This window comes from Aythya fuligula, chromosome 3 (genome assembly GCF_009819795.1).
Source record: "Aythya fuligula isolate bAytFul2 chromosome 3, bAytFul2.pri, whole genome shotgun sequence".
Lineage (NCBI taxonomy): Eukaryota > Metazoa > Chordata > Aves > Anseriformes > Anatidae > Aythya > Aythya fuligula.
The window spans coordinates 53419870-53446807 of record NC_045561.1 but is presented as its reverse complement, the minus strand read 5'-3'; the positions used below and the strand labels follow the sequence as shown (position 1 = coordinate 53446807).

Below are 26938 nucleotides of genomic sequence, written 5' to 3'. Positions count from 1 at the left end.
CATTTTGTATATGCTTCAGTTCATAATTTTAAGTGTATTAGTTCTTTTTCTCCATTCTTTCACCTTTAATATTTTTTATTTATCTTGAGACATTCTTTTTATTATTTCTCCTTCCCCAGTGAGCATAACTTCCTCCTCTGTGTACTATTTCTAGCATCTTTGAGGTCATTAATAAAAAGATATTAAATGGGGCTGACTGGAATGTTGTTCTTTAGTTATCTCCACCGGGTAATACAGACAAAGTATTACAAATTATCTTTACACCTCAGTTATTAATCAGAGAGAATCTGAGAGGTTCTAAACAAACACTGTACATCAGATACAAAGAAATTCACTAACACTCAATGATAATTTTCCTCTTTTTTTATGACTTAAAACTTACAAATTGGAATCCATACATTTCCAACTACAGGTAAAATGTAGTTTTACCCAACAATAATGAACTGTTGCAAGAAAGCAAAGTACCATAAAACTCTTTGTTATGTAGAATTTTTAAATAATTAATGCATCTTCCCCCAAATTAATTCCAGTCTAGCCATATTTGTTTGTTTGTTTTAATTTGCAGGAACTACCAACTGAAATGCTACGTCTCACACTCCACAAAAGATGAGAATGAAAGGTCACCTTCAACTTTAAAATCTATGGGAAAACCTGGCAGAAAAGCAAAAGTAACTGTCACTCACTTTCAATTCTTTTGCTGTCAGCTGCTCATTTAATTGACAGCCTCTTTTAACATTAAATGAATATACCTACAGAAGTAATTCTAAAGCAGAATCCACACAGTATTTGTCTTTCTGCATCATGGGTTATGACCACCTACTGATTACTATCAGAAACAGAATGCAATTGAAAACTGAAATACACTGTTCTGTGATAAAAATGTATACATAAAACATGATGGTCTTGAGTAATCTGTATAATGCTAATTGAGGAAGCTTTTCTCTGTGCTAACATGAAATACCTGTTACTGACTTACCTTTTGAATGAATTTCTCAACGCTCTGTACAACATGCTTGTAGAACTGGAAAATAAAGTTAGTATTTCAATAGAGGAGAAAATCTTAAGATGCATACACTTGTTCAAGTCTTGCAATATGGACAGTAAAGCTACAATTACGAACTTTGGTTGATTAACCAGCAATCCAATACCTACAGCTGAATATGCTGTTTTCCTTAGAAGATTTAACAGCATAAGGAAAAGTTAATCTCACTTGTTCTTTTTATAAATGACATTTTCTTATATAGTAAGAATGTAATTCCTTCATGAAAAAAATACTATTATTTCACTGTATGTCTGAAGACATTAGTGCAACATTGCCAAGGATAGCATTTTTCTGTATCTCACTTATTTTACATACATGTATATTTGCTTTAATAACCTAAAAACATGAATATAAAGGAAAAATATTTAGTGGATGTTACAGTTCTCCTATGGTATGTGTTGTTGTGTTTTTTTAATCATCTTGCATATCATCTCAATAGTTCTACATCATCTCAGTAAACGCTCTAAAAAATTAAACCATGATACTGAGATGATAAATGTGGAAGCCTGAGCTACACTATTCCAGTACCTCAAGATACGCTGAAATACATATCTCACAAATACAGTGAGGGACCAAATGCAGCAAGGGACCAAATTCATGTATTTTTTTGCTTTTATCTTATCCTCTTTTTCACTTCTCAAACTTTCACTTAATGTCTATCTGTTTTAATGCTTAACACTAATAACGTACTTCTTTCCTCCATTGTTTTTCAGTACTGTTTTCTGTTGCTTTGTTGCTGTTTGGCAATTAGTTTTAATTTGTGGAGAGATAAGTCTTTAGTTAAGTGTCCTACTGCTAAAGCTTACGAATGACTTATATCCAAGCAACATCAAAAATAAAATCTATGAACAACACATCTGAAAAGGAATGCTACAGAATTGTGAGATGAGAAATAAAAAGGGAATTAAAAGAAGTTAGCCAAGTCCTTACCTTTATCGCCTTGATTGCTGCCTTGGTGATCTGTGTCATTTTAGCTTTAGAAATGGGTGGCTTGTAATCATTTAGCGAGTACAACTGCAAAAAACAAAAAACAAAGCAGAAAAAAGTGATCAGAAATATATTCCGGAATTGCAGAAAGTAAAAAAAAATACAGTATTTTTACCACTATGAAATAGCACTTCTGATTTTCATCTCATTTTAAGCGTACATTACAGAAGCAAAGGCATCCCCCATTTAAGAAGAAATAAAAAGGCCCAATTAAATATAACGTAACAACCAAAATGCTTATAAGATAACAGGTTTTTCTTTGCAATGGTCACTGTATACCTGGTCTTATTAGCACTACATACAGCAGACACCCACAGGTGACATTACAAAGGAAATGCATGGGATATGCAAACATGACAGCTCTCATCAAGCTTCCCTTTCTAGGGAAAAAAATAATTATATATATATATATATATATATATATATATATATATATACACACGTATATATATGTACACACACTTGATGGAAGCAGAACAGATGCTTAACCAAATATGTTTATATTCATCATCACTTGCCTACTGAAACCAATCTTGTTTATCTTAACAAAAACTTCCAGCCCAATGAAAACAAACATGTACCACTTTTGCCACTTAAACCAGCACATTCGCAAAAAGCATAGACTTCCTTCATTTACTGACTTAACAAAAAGAAGTAACATATCCAAAGTACTACAAATCCTTAAAAAAAAGTCCATCTGAGTTCTCAATTTCAACACAGATTTGTAACTTCGTAATATCTAAAAGCCAGAAGACAGACAATATACAAGTTGTGTTTTGGAACTCCTCCCCCCCCACACTCCAAAGATGCAGTAATAACTTTTTACTTGTACATACATCTCCTGCCAGAAGCAATCCAGCGTGACACATATTCATCAGAAATTTGCTACATACTGGGAACTGTATATGAACTAACTTCACAGCTATGACTGATAGGTGGTAATTGGAAGCAACTCCATCCTTCACACTGAGTCAGAAATCCATCATCCAAGGCTCTTTACTTGCTGTGAAAACCAATGATTATTCACAACATATGGCTTTGAAAAATAAAATAAAAATGCTGCTCTTTACTCCTTCAAACCTAGATGTGAACAAACACAGTACTATCCAGTATTTGCTGCATTCATACACAAGACCAGACACAAAACGTCTAACAAGTTTAAGGATGTTCTTGACTTAGCTTACCCTGTATTTTTGTTTAAAACATGTACATTTAGAAGCACGCTGGCTTGGAAACAGAGCCCTAATAATGGGAATGGCTGCCCATACAAACATCTTTATTTTCTTTTTAAAGGCAAAAAGAATTGGAGTTTATTGCATAAAATCATGCATGAAAAAAAGTCAAAAGATCACCCTCCTCTCCTACTACACACCCTGAGCAATACAATGTATTTATTTCTTTAGTTTCCTAAGATTCATTCAATCTTAAGCAAATAGCTAGCTGAGAAAACATAATTCAGAATGGTTTGCATTTCACAAAGTAAAATTTAAGAGTAAACAGGATCATACAGTGGAAAGGATTAGACAATTGTAAATATAGGTCATGCTCCCCAAGCTGCTTACAATATTTTATTGCTCTGAAGTTAACAGGAAGTTCTCAAGAGAGAAGGATTTGTTCTCACTGCAAACATGAGATGCTTTTCTGTCCTTTCCTGTCAAAAACAGCTTTAGCTAAAACTTTGCAAAGCTGTCAAAAGACAAATCGGAAAAAAAATCGGTTGCCCTTGCATAAGTGCAAGTTTTTTTAGCCTGAAAGAATTTCAATTAAAACTGTGAAAAACTAGTTCACAGCTAGACATCCACTTTTTCAACAACTATTAAAACAGGTTGTTTTCAACTAACCCTACTTGTTGTTGCAAAATATTCTGAATTACTTATGTGCTTCTCAAATAAATAAAATAAATAAATAAATAAATAAATAAATAAATAAAGCAATAGCCTTCTAGAATTCAAATATGTAAATGTTCTCAGCAGGTGTTGGGAAAAGGGACAAAAGGCAGAGAATCAAGATTGGTTTTGAACCAATTGGTTTCTTCTTTTTCTTACAGTTCAGTGTTCAGCTTTCAGCTAATTTTCAGTTGCTCAGAGGTGATTTACCAGACTGCAGGTCATTTGGTCCTACACAGTGGCTTAGCTGGATGATACACAACTACAGCTAAACTATTTCTGGGGCCACTAGAGTGCCAGAAACATTTTGCTTACTTTATCGCAGTGTGCCTTAGTTCATGCATTCCTAGTCAGCATTCCCAAAACTCAAAATACTAGCAAAAGCCATTCAGATATGTGAGCGAGAATGAAACCAGCCTAGATTCAGGAAGCCGCCTTGCCAATCCAAATACTGACCAACAGAAGATAGGAATTGTAGCTCCCTACCACAGACACACAGCTACAAGGAGGCAGAGCCACTGACTCACATCCACGTGCTAGGACCACACTGACCTGTCCATCAGCTTTGAAATCCTCAGGAAAAAAAAAAAAAAAAAAGGTGGATGGGTGGGTGGGTGAATGGGTGAATGGATGGCTGGGGTAGTTCAAAGCATCAAGAGCGCTATGAAACTGCTGGGAGACAAACACCAGTCACAACTGACTCTGAAGCATTAGCTATGTGTAGTCAGTTGCCTTAGTACCACCCATTCAGAATATGCCCCAAAACAACAGGATTATATGGCAGGTAGCAGAGAGCCAAACGCAGCCTTGTATTTTCTGGTTTAAATGATCTGCCATTAAAAATAAACAAACGAAACAGCAAAATTAAGAGAACACTTCTCTAGAGAGAGGCTTTTTGGACGACAGGTGCACCTGTTCCGGGTTTTAATTCTTCTGAATATTTTTTTTCCTTAATAGTCTTTAAGAAGCTTTTATTTCCTATAAACACTTATTTTGAAAACAACATTCACTTGGAATACAGTGATTAAGGCCCATCAATGCATGGTAGAAAAACTATGAAGGAGCAACTTCTGTAATACCGCATGGGAAAACGTGAGGGCCCTGTGTGAAATACCTATTTGAATTTTGCATCACTTAATGCAAGACTTTTGAAAAAAATCGAGTTTCACTTATGAAATTAAGAAATATGTCATTTCTTAAAATTAAACTCAATCTTTAGCTTTGTACTGAATTGAGTTACATAAGACACAGACACCTGCAGGGTAGCTTAATCCAAATGCAAGCAGACCCAAACCACACTTCACTGAATACAGATACCCTAACATGCACAAGTGCCTTCCTGAATACCTATCAACAGCACCCACGTTCTTAGCTCCATCCTCAGCTAATTCGTACATTATGTTTATTAACTGTCAACCAGGGACTCCTCTCCACTTGCTCTATTGCTAGGCTAGTTTGAGAGGCAAGACTTGAATGCATCTCTAGCAATGAAATTTTGTGTTTGTTTTTTTCTTCATCTAGCATACATGATTGTGTTATTTTATATATATATATATATATATATATATATTTTAAAGAAAACAGGCATGTAAACAAATCAAATATACTTCCAATCTAGTTAAGGAAAAATAATCACATCTATTCAGGATTGTAAAACATGAAAATAGAGTTAAATATATATGGAGGTGATTGGCAACAGCCAACATGGCTTCACTAAGGGGAAGGTCATGCCTGACAAATCTGGTGGCCTTCTATTATAGGGTTATAGCACTGGTGGATAGGGGAAGAGCAACTTACATCATCTACCTGGACTTGTGCAAAGCACGTGACACTGTTCCACATGATATGCTTGTCTCTAAAATGAAGAGACATGGATTTTACAGATGGACCACTTAGTGGATTAGGAATGGACGTTTGCACTCAAAGAATTGTGGTCAACAGCTCCATATCCCGGTGGAGGCCAGTAACGAGTGGTGTTCCTCAGGGGTCTGTACCCTGGGGTGTATCAGAAGGGGTGTGTTAGTAGGTCAAGACAGGTTCTCCTCCTCTTCTACTCTGCCCTGGTGAGCCTGCATCTGGAATACTGTGTCCAGTTCTGGGCCCCTCAGTTCAAGAAGGACGGGGAACTGCTTGACAGAGTGCAGCGCAGAGCCATGAGGATGGCTAAGGGAGTGGAGCTTCTCCTTTACGAGGAAAGGCTAAAGGAGCTGTGTCTCTTTAGCCTGGAGAAGAAGAGACTGAGGGGTGACCTTACTATGTTTATAAATATGGAAAGGGCGAGTGTCAGGGGGATGGAGCCAGGCTCTTCTCAGTGACATCCAATGATAGGACAAGGGGCGATGGGTACAAGCTGGAACATAGGAGGTTCTGCTTGAGTATGAGACAATTTTTTTTTTATGGTGAGGGTGACAGAGCACTGAACAGGCTGCCCAGGGGGTTGTGGAGTCTCCTCTGGAGACATTCAAAACCTGCCTGGATGTGTTCTTGTGTGACATGGTCTAAGTGTTCCTGCTCTCACAGGGGGATTGGACTAGATGATCTTTCAAGGTCCCTTCCAATCCCTAACGTTCCGATTCTGTATTGGGACCAGTGCTGTTTTAAAATCTTTGTTGGTGACATGGACAGTGGGATTGAGTGCACCTTCAGCAAATTTCCCAATGACACCAAGCTGTGAGTGTTGACACTCTGTAGAGAAGGGATGCCATCCAGAGGGACCTGGGCAGGCTTGAGAGGTGGGCGTGTGCAAACCTCATGATGTTCCACAAGGCTAAGTGCAAGGTCCTGCACCTGGACTAAGGTGATCCCAAACACAAATGCAGGCTGGGTGGAGAACGGACTGAAAGCAGCCCTGAGGAGAAGGACCTGGGGGTGTTGGTTGATGAGAAGCTCAACATGAGCCAGCAACATGCACTTGCAGCCCAGAAGGCCAACCATATCCTAAGCCATGTCTAAAGAAGTGCAGGTGGCAGGGTGAGGGAGGTGATTCTCCCCCTCTGCTCTGCTCCTGTGAGACCCCACCTGGAGCACTGCATTCAGCTTTGGGGTCCCCTGCACAACAAGGACATGAATGCATTACAGCGAGTCCAAAAGGGCCACAAAGCTGATCCAAGGGGCTGCAGCACCTCTCCTGTGAAGACAGGCTGAGGGAGTTGGGGTTGCTCAGTCTAGAGAAGAAGAGGTTCCAGGGACACTTTATAGCAGCCTTCCATTACTTAAATGGGACCTACAGGAAAGCTGGAGAGGGACTCTGTCACGAAGTGTAGGGATAGGACAAGGGGAAATGGTTTTAAACTAAAAAGGATAGGTTTAAATTAGACATTAGGTAGAAATTCTTTACTCAGAGGGTGGTGAGGCACTGGCACAGGTTGCACAGAGAAACTGTGGATTCCCCATCCCTGGAGGTGTTCAAGGCCAGGCTGGATGGGGATTTGGGCAACCTGGTCTGGTGGGAGGTGTCCCTGCCCATGGCAGGGGGTCGGAACTGGGTGGTCTTCAACGCCCCTTCCACTCCAAACCGTTCTGTGATCCTATGATGTGTACTATTTCTATTTTTAGAACTTGCATTTATAGTCTGGCTCATTTTTTCTTGTATGTCCTTTTGTACAAATGATTAGTCAGAACAGTTTACTACAATTATTTCCTGATTATGATTTTATAAGGCATTCATGCTCACTGGCAGAAGGTAACCGCTTGCCCTCATGTTAAACAAGCCTTTAAACAAACTAGGAAAAAATGCCAATGTGGTTAAAGTCAGAGAAACACTCTGAAGCAAACTGATAGGTATACTACTGAAAATCAGAAGTGGTATCCAAAAAGGATAAAAAAAGAAAGTGGCCATACACTGTAGCTGGCAAAGTAAAATAAAAAAAAAAAATAATAAAGCAACTGAGTTTGAGAAACAACAAGGAAAATGTGTAACATCTAAGCCTTTTTCAAAAGGCAAACAGTAACAGACCTGTCCATGGGGTCCTCCAGGGCTAAAAGACAATCAGTGCATACAAAAGGACTCACAGGAGATAAAACCCAACAGAAGAACCACCCTCTGCATCTGTTTGTAGATCTATGCACTGAAGAAAAACTCTGGAGACTTCCCATACCACAATCTGCCTCACGTGGCACAGAAAAAGTTCACAAAGTGAAAAATAATGAACTGCCAGAACCAAACTGTGAAGGAACTCAAGAATCAAAGACCTACTACTAACTGTGATTCCTGAATTTTCACATCAATCAGGCGCGATTTTGTTGTGCTAAAAGACAGGAGAAGCAAGAGGAATTTCTGAGAAGGGCTCAGAAATTCTCTCAAGGGGAGATTTAGGAAACCACATATCAGTTCAGTTCAGTGTTTGTACCAGAAAATAAATAAATAAATAAATTACTTGAAAGAAAAGAACGAGTTGGCACAGATAACTTCACACAGCTGTTGTAAAGAAAAGCCGCATCCCAAACTATTGCTGTTCTCTAGAAGGCTCCGTAAGCACACAGAGAAATCCCTGACACAGCCCACCTGGCGTACCAAAAGGCATTTAGCACAAACCACAAAGGCATCTCTCACAAAAGGCTCCCAAGAAACTAAGGTCTGCTAAACAGGCACTAGCATGACAAACCAGTTACTCCTTACGGACAGTCAACAAGTGAGTTGAGTAAATCATTTTATTTATAGCCATAAGTCGTTTTGTTTACAGCAGCAGGAAGTCCCAGAGTCCTGTTTGTGCTGGGGACTGTGGTGTTCTCTGTGTTCTGGATAGGAACGATGAAGTCTGACTAGCAAAAGCTGCAAAGGAACATCAGTGATACCACCAATAAAAAAGGCAAACAAACGAAACGCAAGCACGCACGAAGTAGTGGACACAGGCTTTGAAGCTGACTATTGCCATTCAGGAATGAGATGTGCTGATGCAAGAGACGGTTCTTTGAAAGCAACAGCTCAACAGTAAACCAGAAAAATCTCCATAGTAAACACAGCTTTTAGAACCACAACATTATTTAGGACACTGTACTAACCTACGGGGCGCTCTCATTAATATTTCTGGAATTTCTGCCCTCCCCTCTAATCCCCAAGGTTGGCAGGAAATCATTAAGGATGATAAAAAGTATGGAGAAGCTTTCAAGTTAAGAACAAGGGTGCTCTTCAAGGGTGTTGAAGCTTCAAGCAGGATTTCTAAGGAAATGGCAGGTGCCAATGCAACCCTGCCTTGTGGGGAAGGTGAGGGGGAGGAGGAGCGTGCCACATGAAATTAACAGGGACCAAGTGAAAACCAGGCTGGTGTAGGTGGCTCTCAATTGCCAATTTTGTTTCCCTCAGCGAATTCCCTGCCCTGGAGGGGAGCTTTGGTGTGCCTCAGGGGGACATGACTCACCCGTAACAGTTATTAACATCTTGATATGTCTTCACCCAGGTACCATAATGAAACACACCCACTCTTTTAAATAACTGTATAAAATACAGCTAGCAATCTGTATGCTACTATAAAACACAGCTCCTGGTTAAAAAGAACTCTTTTGAATGAAGTTTGAGCCTTATCATGTCAGGAAGCTGCATTTCTCCACAAGAGAAATACAGCTCATTTCAGAGGGGGAAAAGTGAAATACTACAATCTTTCCACGGCAGACAAAACCAGTAAGTTTCAGAGTTTTTGAAACATGCCAGTCACATTTATGATACAAGCTTGAAAGAAGAAAGCCTGGGAGTAGACACACAAACCATAATGGAAACTTCAAAAAATATGCTTAACAGTTGAGCTACCATATGGTTCAGTGATTTTGAAGAATATCTAAATCCATTCACTAGTAATTTATCTACTTTTCTGGATAAACATCAACCCATACCAGACACTTGCCCAAAAAGACTAAAAAAAGAATGATCAGTATAGCATGTCTTTAAGCATCTGACCCCTACCAATATATATCTGACCACCAACAAAACCTGTTTTTTCTAGTTATTTTCATAACTTCACAGTTGGAAAGACTTGCATACTTATGCTTACATCTTTTTCTTTTTTCTTGCACCAGGAACTAAAAATAAATATGATAATCCAAACAAAACTGATATTCTTTCCCCACCTCCGTTAATACCCGAGGAGAAGAAAAGAGTCTTCTGCCATTTGCCCAGAAAAACGTAACACGACAAGGAGTTCTGCATTCACCCACGATTCAATCTGACAGAATAAAACTCTCCTGAGTAAAGTCACCCGAACGCAAATATAACGCTTGGGGAGAATGCTGGTTGCTTTTTTGTTGTTTGTTTGCTGTTTTTTGTTTGTTTATTTTTATTATTTTTTTCCTCTGCTTCAATAAGCCTACTTATTTGAATAAATACGATGGCTAAAACCTCACAAAAGTCTACAAACATCCCCGACAAAATTATACAAAGCTTTGTTTTCTACTGTTCATTCCTGAACTATGGCACATTAGTCAAAAACCTAGAGGTAAGACATTCCCTCTGTAAAGGTAGATAGTGCTATCATACACAAAATGAACCGAGCCACAGAAGGAAATATCTGAGGCTGAAGGAAGCAAAACTAACGTCTTCCAAAGAACACATGCTAACAAGGAAGGAAGACTACACTCCTACACATTTTTTTGAGGCAAAAAAAAATGGCTAATAATTGGAGACAAGTCATGAGCAGTCTACATGTGCTGGTAAAACAGAAACCATTTCCAAACTATTAGCTACATTTTTTGGGGGAAAAAAAAAAAAAAAAGTTAGAGAATTAAGTTATGAAGAACATTAAATGCTGTTTTCCCATGTGAATTTTTGGATTCTTTTTTTTTTTTTTTTTTGTGAGAAAAATAAAGAGACTATTTTCAAGTTACTATAAAAAGTGTCAGTGATTTTTCAACTTAGCACACTTAATGCTAGCATACATTTGATTGCAATGCAATGAAAATATAATGTTGTATTAGTTTATTCTAGAAAGCTGTGGACAGAACACCTGACTGCCTCTCTGAGGTACTCCAGATGATTGAATATTGCTCAGCTCCAAACACATTGCAAACAAAATTGGAAACTACAAAATAGAAGTGAGCATTAATTTTTCCAAGCGATGTATAGCTAAAGGAAACACCAGATCAGTTTGCAAACAATTTGGGTGTAGGGAAGCTGTTTTACAGCCTAGCTTTATGATGATTCCATCTAGTCATGCCCTGACACCACCACTTTGATAATTAGTTGGGGAACAATCAATAAACCTTTGATAGAAGTCTTCACATTTGGTTAACCACTGAATATAGATCACTAGGAAAACTTTAAAGGGAAGACAAAATGAGTCTGCAAAGATGCACTTATCACCAAACACTGATCTGTCTCAATGAAAGCTATTCCCAGGGTAATGATCTGACCAGGTAAGAATCAGGTGCCAGCCAAACGGCCACGTAAGCAAGCAGCAGCTTATCAGACAGATAGCACTGAGAGTCTTCAAGCTGATCATAGTAGCTGGTAGGTGTTAAAAAGGTGTGTTTTTTTTTCTTGCTGTCTTGTGAGACTATCTTGTCAACCTGCTTTGTTACTGTCTTAATTGTAAAAATATATTTCAAAAGCTCTTATGCTAACTCAACAGTACAGAAATGTAACTGAGACACACAGAGGGTCACACCTATATGATGTCTCCAGAACTACCACTACTTCCTCTCCAAGTCTCTTCAACAGACTGTGTAACAGCTAACCAATTCACTTCATAGTCATGCCTCCAAAACCATCCTTATCCAACTGTTTCACCTCTCCAACGTGTTGGCCTTGTGACACACCAAAATATTAAGTAGCATGACAGTGCCATAGTAGGGTGAAAAAACACCAGTGTGGTGGCTTATACTGTTTACCAAGTTTACTGCTTAAGAGGAATGCTCTCAGTGGAGGATTTGAGCTATAGAGATGAGCTCATAGGATCGTGCCCCTTCGGTGGCGAGAAGACCCTTTCACCATATGAACATCCAGTATGTCAGGTTCCTTTTCCAGGTCCTCCAGAAACTCATGAAATTGCAGGTACTCTTTCCTTTCCCTTTTTTATTACCCTCCACATACAAAGTCTCAGCAAACCTTTGAACGTTCTTGTCAACCCTTACAGAGTCCTAGTCAACTTGGACATTTCAAGTGCCAGGAGGAGTGGGAAGCTTGACAAGAGACATGACAGACATTTCAAGCTCCCTGTCTGATCCCACCTCTGGGCTGAGCATCATCACAGGGCCCCCATGCCTACTTGGACCCTTCCAAGAAGTGGTGGTGGTGATCAGGCCTGCTGGGCTCTCTCTATTCCTCTGCAGTTCTCTCTTTTTTCTTTCTTCCTTTTTTTTTTTTAAAAAAAATCTTAACACTTCTCACTTCTCATTATTATTTATTTTTTACCTTCTCTCTCTTTTGGTTATGTTTTTGTGGGTTTTGACTTTTTTGGTAACCTCTTCTCCTTTTCTTTGAGCAAGGATATAGTAGAAAATACATTATTTACTGAGGCACATCACTAGTACAGGGAAAAAGAATGGGAACTAGACCACTATCTTATCATCCTTCTATCACCTCTGTTCTAGCCTGAAAAGAGTATTAATATTTACTAACTTCTCATACAAACCTGTGTCATTCCTTTGACTGTCCTTTCTGCCCTTCTCTATGTATGTAGTTCTGCCAGAATGATCATATGAGGTGGAAACTATACTGCACGTGTCATAAAATATGGATGTAATGTCAGTATAATGAGTCTCTATTTCTTTCCTAAACATTTTTGGGATCCTATTTGCTGTTTTGATTACTGCTGAAGTTTTAACAGGCCTTTTTATTTCAACTGCAAGATTTGCAACTGCAGTCTGCCATCTAACAGTCAGTATGGCAACGTCACTTCGCAATCCTTCATGGTTAGCCTTTCATTATCACTATCCCAAATAACTTAATACATCCAACAAATCTGGTTGCATCAATGTTTAACCCCTTTTTCACAGCATTTATAAATATATTGAAATGCGTGGATTCCCAGCATAAATAAATATGCATAAGATAACATCATCAAACAGGAATTTATTTCTACATATAGTCTTTTCTCCCACTTCCCCTTTTAGCAGTTATCCATACAATTTAAAGATGTGCTCTTTCTCTATGCAATTCAACTTTTCAAACTTTTGGGGATGGATCTTGCCAACTACCATTTGGAAATCCCAGTAATTAGCATCACCTGGTTCTCCCTTGTCCACATGCTTGCAGATTTTCTGAAAGAACTCTCATACATATATGACATACCATTTTCCCTCATAAAAATCACAATGATTCTTTCTCATTTTATATCCATTTGGGAACTGCTTCAGACAAATACAAATCATGGTACTTATTTCTCATTATCTTCAACTGATATTTCTCTTGTTATTGCACTGGTTAAAAAAAGAAGCCTTAAGAGTCAGCTTTTACTATCACATCTTTAAGTGTTTTTCTCTTGTAGCACCCTCTCCCTTGTAGTCAACAGATTTAATCTGGGAATATATAGGAAATTGGCCTCAGAAAGGTTTTATATGCATTCGCTGGACAAAAAAAAAAAAAAAAGTGTCATTTCCTCATGCATCTCTTTCAGAAGTAACAGGTTCCAAATACAAAGTTACATAGATTCTACCCCAAAATTCTAGATTTAAGTAACATATCCAGAGAAAGAAGAGGCTGAAAGGTAAAGCCAATCACATACACAATTTTGCATTTTCCTGTCTCTGATATAACAATTTAATGCTTTGAACAGCAAAAGGCAATGACACTGACACAGAAGAAACTATGTAAAAGCCAGTATTCTAGCATATGTAAGAGTTAGGACTTAACCACATTATTAATACTCTCTTTTCTCAATGTCATTTTATATAAATTGTAGTCTTATCTCCAAAATTTGAAGTTTAAAAAAAAAGCAAAACACACATGAGCTTGCTCAAATATTTAATGAACTGTATAAATTATATATTGTGAATGGGGTAAAGACAAAGATCAGGTTGATACTGTAGTTAAAGCATTGAATTTCTGCTGGTTTTGTTGTTTTTGTTTGTTTGTTTGTTTGTTTTTAACTTTAATTATGTTAATAGAAGCGGTCTTCAAGAGAAGGATTACTTAAAGTCTAGGAATTCATCAGCAATTTTTCGAATTTTGATTGTTCAGTAATGCATATAATATCAGAAATGTAATTCAAGATGTGCTAAAAAAGATAATATTATCATAAATATCTGTTAAAAGTGAACTTTACTGTAAAAAACTGTAATTTACAAGGCAATATGCTATACGCTGCTAAGCTACAATCTAAAGTTTCTCAAACGAAGACCAGGCAGCATAGAAATGAACTACATCCTCTATGGTCCATCACCCACACAGCAACTTACTGCACTTCCATGGAAAACGCTGGTGTACTATGCATCTACAAAGCCCAGCATTTCATTCTGAGATCTTTCACCACTCCTATTCAACACACAAGAGAACCATACAGCTGTTTCCCTACTATAGTGATATCTTGAATAAAAATCAGAACAAAGTGCTAACTTTCTTAAAATAAAGCTTCCTTAGTATTAGGTTCATTTTCTTACTCTGGTCATGGCCTTATAAAAGCAAGAAAAGAACAGGTAGGAAATAACTTTTTCACACAAGACTAGTTTTGCCACCAGAAGGACTGAAAGCTATGCACACCTCTGGTTTGATCTAAAGGAACAGATACTCATCCCTCTAACTCATTTAGTTACAGCATTGTTACAACAAAGGGAATAAACATTTTGCTATTAATACTTTAGGACTCAGACCAATCTTTAGTGTGAGATCAAGTCCAGAACTGATATCTGGGATATCAATTACATATACCTCTACTGAAATATTTTTTTTCTCTGAAGCATTTGGTCCTGGCTGCTACCAGGAAACAACACTAACCAGACATCATATACAATAATAAATGTTTGCAATTTTCAAGTAAAGACAAAACAAATACTTCAAAGTCATGGCTAATACAGATTAACATTTTTTTTTCACAATTCAATAGCATTAGAGATCAATCAAATCCAACTGTATATACAGAAATAGTCACTGAATTGCTTACCAAATTATCTACATCACCACACTGCAAAGAACAAGAAAAGAGTATTGTCAGTCATTGCTTTAAAAAATGAGATATATTCAACAAGTTTTATTATGTTGTATTTTATACGCTCTCCTCAATTTTACTGTCTAGAAGTTACTTAAATTACTTGAGCCCATCCCTCAGTGAATAAGATTTTTGATCGGAGCTGACTAGGACCTACCAGTGAGAACTGTTATTTGAACCCAATTAGCACATCTTCTGTGAGCTACACAAAAAATTTAAACTGCAGATAAAAGACGTGCATGTAAGATGACCAGAACGACAGGTGCTCGCTCCACTCTGCATACGACATTTTAGTTTGAAATGAGAACAATGAAAAGCTCTTTTCTTCCAGTAATCAATGAAAAACAATGTGAGTTGCTAAAATCCAACATTAGAAAAAAGCACAGAACAAGACAGGGTTGCATTTCAACAGCAACCATCCTAGTACAGCTGTTTTCAAACACTTAAAGTGCATAACACTGTTTATATTAAAGCACAAAAATAGCATTCAATATGTTTGATATCCCAGTGTTTTCCTTTTGCCTTTACACTTAATTGATTTATAAAATATTTAAAAGCAACTGAGAACACTTGCTTAAAAAGCTTAGTCCCTACATGTCAGTCGTATTATATACTACTCTCCACATGTTTATGTTTGCAGAAGCCATCTGAATACTCACCCTAACAGGGTGTGTAAACAGTTGAGTAAAATAAAGTGGAGAGCCAACAAGCCAGACTCCAGCCAAGAACTCTTCAGCATGTGACGAAGGCAGGTACTACTATCACTGCCTTTGTTTAATCCTTCTCCTACCCATTTCATTTTGAGGAAACAAAACGAGTTTACTGAGCCTGAACAAATCTGAGATGGAGTGACAAAAATCCATTTTAGTTTTCATATTTTAGAGCTGTAAACCATACTACAGCCTATTTACAATTTTCTCTAAATCCTCTTGTTTACTACTTTCAAAGAAAGCTTCTAAGTCCCGTTAGTATAACCTGCTCTGTACGAATAGACTACGAACCTAAAACTACAGTTCGAAGAAAGACGGATTCCAATCTAGCCTCCTGAATTGCTTGCAACTAAGAAACAGATGTTTAGTTCAGAATAGAGGCCATTGCCTCTAGAACATTCTTTATTTGCCCCCAGATCTTTAACAAGCCATAAAATACAGTTCCTCTTATTCTCTTTTTACTAGCTGAAGATGTTGACTGCATGGGAACAAAAAAGCTTAGACAAAACTAAATGGGCCACAAAGAATAGCTAGGCAAGACTAAGTGCTTTACCATAGCCCAAGCTCCCAACAACAGAAAGATGATTGATCAACAGGTCCACATGACCCCTGAAAGAATATTGCATAAGAAAGCAGGGAACATAAAAGGGCTATTTCACTTTCTGTAATTCCCTCCTCATTCCTGCCACACTACTCATTTCCATCACTAACATTTTTGCATGATTTACAGCTAATTCTATGCCACCAACAGAAAAATTTGTCATCTTCAGGGACAACATCAGACTGCAGGATACCAGAGGCCAGCTCACAGGCTGCCCTGGCTGAAGAAGTGCCCTCTGTTCTTGCTGCAACGTCCTGATTTGGAAGAATGGAGTGTAGTATGAAGTTAGGTGCCTTTGAGAAGTCTAAATATAATCACACCTCTACAATTTTAAGACACAAAGTACAGGGACAGATCCTAAATGTTTTGAAAATCAAAGAGCTGAATATTTTCCTTGCCAACTGCTTACAGGGCTTACAAGAAAAGCTATCCTTTTGTACTGATTTCAAAGTTTTCTCCTTAGGTACAGCTTAAAATTCCCTGCATTCCAAATGAAACTTCATGATTCAAAATAGTAGTAAAATAAAAAAAAAAACAAACATGTTTTGTAGCAGGTTGGATTTCTCTGTAACCAACACATTTGTTAAATATATATATTTCTCTTTTCCTGCTGTTTCACTTCAAATTTCTGAAAATTAAGAAGCAACTTAAGAAGCTTATCTAATTACCAAGCTTTAAAATCAACAGGTAACCTGTAGTTGTCATTTAGAGTAGATTCAGAGAATAACCTATTCCTTTCCATACAAACCAGCTTGGTTTTGTTGATATGTATAGGAGATTCAGTATTCTGAAAAACTTCTATTTGATCGGATCTTTCCATAAGAATTCAATATTCTGTTTAATATATTGTAAGCTCTTTGGACTTGATTTTTGGAAAATGCAAAGACCTGTATAAACATGATTACTTCTCTTTTTAAAACTTCAATCACATCAATATCAAAAATATTAAAATTGTATTTTCTATCTATCCTACTAGTTTCTAAGTGATCTGCCAAGAAAGCTCTATAAAACATTCTATAAGGCCAAGATTTTTAAAGCAACAGTTTAGAATGAGCAGCATTCATTTGAAAGTACTCTGTACTTCCAAGAAACAGAATACTAGGGATGGAAAGCAAAGGATACATGTAATCAATTCTGTTTTTAAAAGTAACTAATAATTCCCCACCCTCCAAACCTTCCAAATTCCCAACCCTCCAAAACAGAAGGAAACCCTGACCACTCAAATCCAAATCAACGAATATGTGGAAACGCAGAACCCTAGGCCAAACAGTACAAGAAGATGGATCTGCTGAAATATCTTTCCCAAAAATGCATGTTATTTCAATTATAAATTCCAGTTCAACAACGTAATACAGCTGTTAAGTGCCTTTTATAAAATACCTTGTGCAGCTGTAATCAGTGCTCACAAAAAAAGTATTTACTCCAATCTTTCAAAACAGATGTGGTAATTAAGACAGAACTTCAAAATAAACAAACACAAGGATACAGAAACGGGTGCCTTCAAACTCCGCTGTTGCTGTGATTATGCTCAGTCGCCACCCACCCAAACCAGAGCTCCTTGCTGCTACTGCCTTCAAGATCTAAGCTCTGCTCTTCCTCTGCAACACATTTTTTATACTAGTATTGTAAACGGGAACCAGAGCACTGGCTGTCAAAACTATAAACTGGTTAAAATGTATTACTATTTTTGATACATAGAAAGTGGAGTTGCTGCAGGTGCCATATCTTCAATATATATGTTTTATTAACTTAAATACGTTCATTATATTTCCATATGTCAAAGCATCAGAAAAACATCCACCAGCTTACTGCTTGCATAATCACAACACTAGAAAAAGAAAAGTAGCAATCCAGTGTTATTCATTTGAAATGTAATAAAACTCATACCATCAAAAGTCTACCTAGTACAATCAGCTAAACTCTGTAGACAAGCTCTTGAAAAAAGTAGAAAGACAACGTCAAGTTGTTGTATGTCCATGGTTGCTACTTCTGTACAAATGATAGCTCGCTTGTTAAAAGCCTGACAGTATAAGGAGTGGGTTGTCACAAGAAATATACGTTATGTTTATGGTGGAATAAATCTGACAGAGGGTCATGGTGACAACATACTCATTTCCTCTTAGTTTCTCCAAATTTTAACAACTCATTTAAAACTATATATATTTTTATATATAAAAAAGGGTTGGTTTTGGTCAGTACAGCTGGCAAAGAGAGGTGAAGTTTAAATAGTATAGCAATAGCTGAAGACCCTCTTGCTCTCTTCAAGAACACATGCTAGAGCCTAGAAGCAGCAGGTGAATAAGGTTAATAAAATCACCTGGTAGGCTGCTGCTGCTGTCAGTACTCCCAGAGAAACATGGCAGAAAAATAGCTCCAAAGAAATGAAGAAATGGAAGAACAGCTCATGCAATTCACCAAAAGCTATGCTACAAGAACAAGGACTAATATTGTTTCTGGAGTTCAAAGCCAAGCTGACCTCTGGATGCACACGTGAACAGACAATTACAAACCATTGGGCCAGGCCTCACAATGGGTTGCAGCGGTGTTTGCTGAGGCCAGGAATGCAGGCCCTAACCAAGGCTGAGTCAGCCACTCAGGAAACAAATTTCTCAGCGGCTGTCTAGGGATGGACCAATTTTACAGACAAGGAAAAAAAAAAATAGGCCTACTCCTAAGTGAAAAATTCCTCATGAAAATAATCAAAGGTCTGGATCTCATTTGAAGACGTGTTTGATAAAACCTTGTTCTGAATATTTCTTGATTTTCTATAAGAAAGCCATTTGGATTACTAGACTCCACTGTTACAACTGCCAGAGGAAAACAGACTGCTGATGGCAAACTCTAATAAGACTTGTTAAGATAATTTCAAGTACTTCGCAAAAGATTATAGCCCCGGGCACGGTCTTAGTGAGCATGTGAAAAAAAATCAAAGGAACTGTAGTCATGAGAGTTCAGAAGTGCATTTGTGTTCAACTGCAAAATGGTTTGCTGTGCTCTAAATGAACAGCAAACAGGACCGATACTTGGAACTACCCAGTCACAACCCAGCAGCATTAGCAGAATCCAGAGGTCTACATTACCGTCCCCCACCTCCTCCAAGCACACAGGGATCCAATCTAGACCATGGTTTAAGAAGAAATCTAAAATGTATGCATAGAAGGCAGAAAAATAATCAAAGTCTGCCCTATGATACTTCACAAAAGATGTGAGGTCCTTGAGCAATATATGCAGAAAAGAAAGCTAATATTTGGGGCCTTTAACACATCATTGCATTATCATTTACAAGGCCAGAACTCGGGATTCTGTGACTGGAGGAAGGCAAAGATCAGATCAGGTTTTGAAAATGAGATATTGAGACTATAAATATTTATTCAGCACACACAGAGACGTTTAATCAGGTGAAACATCATTTTCATATTTACTACGTCCTGATGAGAAAAGTGATTTCTGTCCATATACACCTTTAACAAAAAGGTGAATAGGTCAACTCTTGCTGGGAAGCAACCTGGTAAAATATTTACATTTCACCAGTACTGCTCTTCAAATCCCGCCAAAAGTGAAATTAACAAACTTCTAAATGTTTTGCTGTATTTTAAGGGAATTCATATGATTTCTGCAGATTTGGTGTTTTTTCTTTGAGGTGCACTACGGGTTTATGAAGCAAAATAAAGTTGAAGAACTTTTTAAAATCCAAGTTGGAGGTTAAGAATGAAAAATGGAGACAACTTTCCAGATGGGTCTATGTGCAGATGCAAATATAGCAGGTTGGTTTTTTTATTCTGAAAATTAAGAACAGGAGGTAAAACAAAAGTTTTCATCCCAATTTGCTACAATAAAAGTTATGAATCTCAGACGATAAATGCAGTATCAGATAAACAAAAAGTAAGAAAGCTTCAAGTGTAACAGTTGCAGAATTATTCAAAACAGCAGAGGATGTGAAAGCAGGTTGCACTTTTCTACCACCGTTAAACTATTAGCGAGAGAGAAAAGGAAACAGACAGGATTTCTCATTTGCTCAGTGGTAAGAAAAAACCACCACCACCACCAACTCTGCAGATGTTTCAGGTGCTTCAGCTACCGTGAAACGTGCAGCAGGGTCTAAGAAATAACTCGCCCTGGAGTAGCTTACATGCCCTTTCACTGTTCCTCATTCACAACTGCTAGTATCACTACTTGCACTAATCAAAGCCCTGGCTCCTCTTTTCAAAGAGAATCCTTTTTATCACTCTCCCCAGCTATTCAGAGTCAATCTCTATTTAGCATCTTTATGAGGCATACCATTTTGCTTTTTTTAGCATCAACTGGCATTCTTTTGTGAAAAAGCTGCCTTGGTGATTTTTAGAATATGCCATTTAAATAAAGCATACTAAAATAGAACAACTGACTTACACCTCTGCACTTTCATGCACCTATATTCTCCAACAGGTAATTAAAATGTGGGTTATTTCCAAGGGGCACATTCTGAACTGTTCCCTGCTGTCACCATTGCTCCCATTTCTGAACTGTTCCCCAGTCCAGCTAACTGAATTGTTCTTCGCTGCCACCTACAACATTACCCTCTAAAGAAACCTCATGGTAAAGGTGACCAACAGACAATTAAGTTAAGTTGAGTATATTTATATTTAACTGCATCACCAGCAAATGATCAGTGACTGCTACACTCAGGCCACTGACAAACTTCAGAAGCAGCAGTTAACCCAAACGTAACGCTGATTTTACATATCGCTTCCTCTCATCTTTAATGGCTCTCACAACCATTCTGCACACCAAGAGCTCATTTTATGATGACCTGTGTGCAGACAACCTCTTGCACTGCTAATAACAGCTGAAGTCCAGCCTAACAATTCTGTGTGTGTTTTAATTGGGGCTCTTTCACCTAGAAGACGCTTAGATTAACAAGACAAAAGGCACAGGAACCAATATCACTCTTTATGCAAACTATAATCGCTAACTTATTTTTAGAGTGCTTTGTGTGCATCCTCCCCTTCAAATACTTCCATGTCTTCATGATACTTATTTTTCCATTCAATCCACTTGTATATAAAAAAGACCAATACCCTACTGTACAGATAAATTTCTTCTTGGTGTCTGCTTCAGGGAGAAGATTTGTTTTTTTCCTTTTTATTTTTCCCTCTAAATAACAGTTTCCCTATTAAAAATTGAATCTTCAATGTCAGTAATATATTGTGCTGCTTAAGACAAGAAATGCATAGAAGATGCAGTTAATGTGGCTAACAAAGTATTACTTCAAATATCCAGTTTATGTTTTATTTAAAAATAATCTGTAATCTCTGCTTTCCCTAAATTAAATTCCAATATTGTATGAGTATAGCACCCCCAAACAATTTCAGGCACAGTATCTGAAACTGATTTGAGAATGGCTAGCTCTGAAACTGACAATAAGGCTTTAACACTGAACTATATAACAAACATTAGCTTTTAATTACTTAAGTTTGCAATTAAACACTATCATCCTCGTGCTAGCACTCTGCAAGAAAGCATGCTTGTCTCTAGTCCATTTGAATTCTTTTTAACAAAATACCTTTTAAGGAACGTATGAAGAATTTGAAACATTTAAGCCATTTTCTTCTGTCAAGACCTGTTCTTGACTTTGATGTTGTACTTTTCAGAAGAAGCTCAGGGCCTGAACTGAGACTTGGAAAAAAAAAGATTCTGCAGTGGCGAAACTTTAGGATGTCAACTGTAGCAAATGATAAACTGTACAGTATAAAACACTAGCAAATACTGGTATACCAAGTCAGTTGTATAATATTGTATTTTTAGTTCAGTTTTTACTCAAAGGTAAAGTATTAACCATTGCAATAGAACAATACTGAGCATGTTTTACTTGTCAGTTCGATTATTTCTCATCTTCAAATTTACCTTTCCTGGGACTTTAAATGCTAGAGCTAATTTTATATACACAATTAGGCACAGCACTGACAATGCCAAGTATCATCACTGGACATGAAACAACTTTCCGCAACAGCAGGCATTACTTCCAGTACTTGGCATTCAAGGAAACTTGAGATATTTCTTTCTAAACAAATTAATGACCGCTCTATGCTAATGACTTCAATTGTGCCTACTGTACAGGACAGCTATAATATGGGATCTTGCTCAGGTTACACATACATTTTGAGCCATCTACACTATCTAGATGGACAGCTGTCTTTATTTTAGCTTCATTGCAAAATCCAAACACAACTCCTTCCCTGAAAAACAAGAAACAAACAGTAGAAGTACCTACACTGCAGATTTAAGTGTTTAAATGTATTTGGAATGTTCCTTCTAAAGCATCACCTAGATTTCACTGGTAAATTACATAAACTACATCAACTACTGTAAAATTGTTAACTGAATGCAAAACATGTAAGAGAAGGCATGGTAAAAGGTTGTTTGTTTTTTGTTTTGTTTTGTTGTTTTTTTTTTTTCCCCTACAAGTCTATCCCATCTGCTGCTAAATTTAATCTACATCTATTTTAAGCCCCAAATCCCTAGAACGGAATTTTGACGTCATTTTTCGAGTATAACATGACCTTAAAACATCATACAAACAAAGAAAAGGAATTTTAGAAGTGAAGTAAATTAATCTAAAGTATTTAGGTATAGCACAAACTACAACCTTTGGACTCATCCACTTCAGCTATTTAAAATATTTATTAGCCACATTCTCAGTTCTAAAATGCAAGATGTGCACAGGTCAGTTAGACCAGAAACAACTACGAACAGTTAAGATAAACTCAAGTTCTGCATTGGGTACTGAGATGTTGGAGTGGCTAGCAATTATACTCAGGACTCCGCAAACACAGCAAGTTTTGTATTGTTTACTTCTAGGATAAGGGTTTTGGTAATAGTATCTTTAAAGCCTTCCTGCATTCCAATACAGAGACATAGGTTAAACCAAAACAGAAAGAAATCATAAAACCAAGTCTTATCATAGATGCTGTCTATTAATGCCATAGGGGAAAAAAAAAATGATCAAAACATCGTAACTTCATCTTCTGTGTTTTCTTTTTCAACAATTCAAAGCATACTCTTTTTCAATCACTTAAAAGATTTAAGGCATATCCTAAAGCTCTCCTCTTCACTATGATTTTCACCCTAAGTCTTCAGAGTTAATCATTTTGATGGTACTTATACCTGGGCATGTAGCAAGTCAGCCAGAAGTGGTTTTCCAATATGGAAGGGAAAACTTTTGCTCACACTAGCAAGTGTGTGTAAGAAAAAGGTTATAATCTGTTTATGCTCTTCTGAGCTTGTGACCAGACTTTTCCTTTTCCCTACCTAAGAATAAAGTATATAAGCTAACTCAAAAATAAAAAGTAGTTTATAGTACCTTATCTTTCTTTTAGTGGTTATTGGGATTCTTCCACTTGAGAATTTAAATTACATTACACACCAGACCTAGAATTGTATGTCGGTTACGGCTACTCAACTGCTACTGAGTTATAAGGAAGTACCCGCCTGTTTTAAAACCTGTAAAAATTGTGTTTTGTCTTATAGAAATAACAGGGCTAGCATATTAGCACATCGCTTGGCTGAAAAAAAAATAATAATAAAAAAAAAATAAACCAAAATAACATTGTATTCTTTTAAGTTATTAAAACCATGTCACTTGTATGCTGGGGATGGAGAGTGAGGGCCACCTGGAGCTCCCACGCTGGGCAGCGTGCAGAAGTATACATTGTAGTCAGCGCTGATACTTTCTATCTTTAACATATGTGTAGGTCCGGTTTCCTATGACATACGACCTAGTAGGTGTTTTGTTTCCTTGTTCTCACCTCAACTTTCTCAGGTAAGCCATACAAACTCCTGCGGCGAAGAGGAGCGGGCCAGTTGTCGCAAGAGCGGCCTCGCGACAAAGGAAACATTAACCAGGGGCCCGGGGAGCAGCCCCGCGCCGTGCCCCCGCCTGCCGCCCTGGCCAGCCCTTCCCGGCGATGCGGCTCGCAGCGCCGAGGTGCAGCAGGCCAGCGCGGGGCGAGGCGCGCAGGAACAACGCCTGCTGCCGCCCCGACCACCCAGGCGAGCCTCCGGGCCCCCCCGGCCCCCTGCGTTTCAACGCGGCAGCTCCGCGAGGCGGAGAAGAGACGGGGACCGAGGGCGGCCGGAGGGGGCCTGGTGCGCGGGGAGCCCCCCGGGGGGCGGCGGGGAGGCCTCCCCCGCTGCATCCTCTCCCCCCTCAGCCTCCTCCCGCTCCCCGCAGGCTGTCAGCAGCGCTCTGCCGCCCGGCGCGGGCTGGGAGCCCCCGGGGAGCGCTCCCCCGCCCCGCCCCAGCCCCCAGCCCCCAGCCCGGGCCGACCTTCCCGGGGCGGAGGCCGCTCCGCCACCGCCTCGGCCCCTTCCCCAGCCGCCGCCCGGCGCCCGCTCCCCTGCCCCTGCCCCTGCCCGCCCCCTCCCCGCGGCCGGGCGCCGGGCCCCGCGGCCCCGCCCGCTCCCCGCGCCCGGGGAGGGGGTCACGCACCTCGCTGTTAAAGGCTTTCACGGCCTCCATGTCGCGGCGGGAAGGGGGCCGGGCGGCTTCTCTCGGCTGATGGCGGCCGGGAGGGGGCTCAGCCTGGCTCGCTGCGTGCGTGCGCGCCCGCCTCAGGAGCCGCCGGGCCTCCTCGCCATGGCGGCTGGCGCAGCGGGGCCGCGGGCCCGGCTCCTTCCCGGCTCCTCCCGGCCTCCGAGCCCCGCTCCCCGCCCGGCGGCGGCGCCCGCGTCCCGTCCCCCGCCGGGCTCCGCTGGGCCGCGCCGGGAGGCGATGGAGGAACAAGGCGCAGCGGCTGCGGCGCGGGCGCCAATATGGCGGGCGCGCGGGGGCTCCTGGCAGCGCAGCTCCCAGACGAGCCGAGAGCGGCGCGGGCGGCCACAGCGCCGCCTGCCGGGCAGCGCCCGACACTGCGGGGCCGCCGCCACCACCACCGGGCCCGCCTCTGCCCCGCCGCCACACGGCGGCCCCGCCTCACGGCCACCCGCCGGCCGCGGCGCTGAGGGAAGGAGGGGGCCTCACCGCCGGGCTCTCGGCCCCGGCGGCTTCCGATGAAGCTCCGGGAGGGCGGCGATGAAAGCTGCGGGGCGCAAACCAGCGAGATAATGAGGAAAGAAGAGCCCCCGGGTCCGTCCCGCGGCCGGCACTCACCTGCAGCTGGGGTTGAGGCGTGCTCAGCACGGAGATCAGCAGGAGTCTTTCCCCCAGAGCTCACTTATGTCCTTTAGCCCTGCGGACACAGCAGAGCAAATTCAGGCCTGACCTGTGTTTAGTCCCTGGCCAGGACTCCAGGCTGCTCTCCGGGTCACCCACACACTCCTGCCCTCACAGGCACTCCTCAGAGCCGAGGCACAGAGGCTCTCCATGACCCCTTCACACTCCTGCCAAAGGGCATCAGGGGCTTACAGACCAAATAGAGCTTTACTTGACAAACGAGGTAACTTAGAAATTAAGGTAAACCCAGAGGTAGACACATAATGTTAATGATCTGCCCTTACAGAAACGCAAATGAAGAGATTAAGTCCTGTAACAACGTTGGGAGTCTTTCTTCCCCAACAGGCTCACTTAGGGAAGAAGCCCATCTCCAGAAACAATGCTGCTGCAGGAACTGGCCTTGAGCCAGGGAGGGGAGCTGGTAGCAGCCAGCACTTAAGTCAAACGCCTGAATAAGGTTCCTTAACATTTTTTCATTATTTTGAAATAATTAAGCCTCTGTATCAGAGGTACACAGCAGGCCAAGGGAGTGGTCTTAAAGCAGGGGAGATTCCGACTCAACAGAAGGAAAACCTTTTTCATTGCAAAGATGGTCAAGCAGTGAAACAAGTTCCCCAGACAATAAAGTCTCTGCCCCCCCCCTTTTTTTTTTTTTTTTTTTTTTTTTAAACCCTGTGGTAGTTAAGAGTAAATGAAATCTGAAGAGACAATTCTGTTCACATTGTTGTAGAGGCTTTGTGGGAAATTGCATGGGATTTTTTATATTGCAATATTAACTGGTAAAACTATTAGTTTGTAACTGAAGGAGTACAAAGGTATCTTCCAGTACCTGGTAGCTTTTCTTTTGAGTGAAACTGAAGCAAGTCTTGCTTTGCCTATGAAAATGGATGGAATACCACACTGGATAGGAAAACATTTTACCAAAATTGTTTTAAAACTGGCCTCAAAGTGACCAAAAACTTCCATGTGATTGCTTTTATGGAATATTTATTCCAATAGCCTAAGTTCTTCCAGTGAAGGAAAAGGAAGAGTGAGTAGAGGAGTAATCAGAGAAGGAAGGGTAGAATTTACACTTTAAGATATATTAATGAACGCTTGACTTCTGATGTGCAGAGCCTGAATTTGAAGCAAAAGAGTTAGCTATCATCCAAGAATAAGAAATGGGTTATGTGTCTCCGAACATAACGCTAAGTGTTCTAAATTAAGCAAGCATACGAATGAAGTAATATCAAAACAGTGCAGGGAAATGGTTCATTCGGGGGCAAGGCTACCTTGCTACATGAGCCTGTTTAATTTAATGACTTATAGTATTACTCATAACATACCAGAGTCGGGAGGTTTCTCATCTTGTTCTGGATGAGAATGAGTGACAGCTTGCTCCACAATGCAGGATTTCTTCAATTCTGAGGCTTTGCGCAACTACTGAAACTCAAACCTTAACATTTTCAACTTC

At 39.7% G+C, this 26938-nt stretch overlaps 1 protein-coding gene across 4 annotated transcripts in view; it reads right to left on the bottom strand.

The window, feature by feature from the left end:
* Positions 1 to 24976, bottom strand: part of SCAF8 (SR-related CTD associated factor 8) — a 155933-nt gene extending 130957 nt beyond the window's left edge. For 3 of the 4 annotated variants that reach the window (XM_032185500.1, XM_032185501.1, XM_032185502.1), the window contains exons 1-3: positions 24763 to 24975; positions 1973 to 2056; positions 977 to 1021 (exon numbers count right to left, since the gene is read on the bottom strand). In XM_032185500.1, the coding sequence (XP_032041391.1) occupies positions 977 to 1021; positions 1973 to 2056; positions 24763 to 24792 (159 nt within the window). In that variant the 5' untranslated portion in view covers positions 24793 to 24975. Of the gene's footprint in view, positions 1 to 976; positions 1022 to 1972; positions 2057 to 24762 lie in introns of all 4 variants that reach the window. The other variant, XM_032185503.1, reaches the window with a different exon arrangement.
* Positions 24977 to 26938: the final 1962 nt, after the last annotated feature.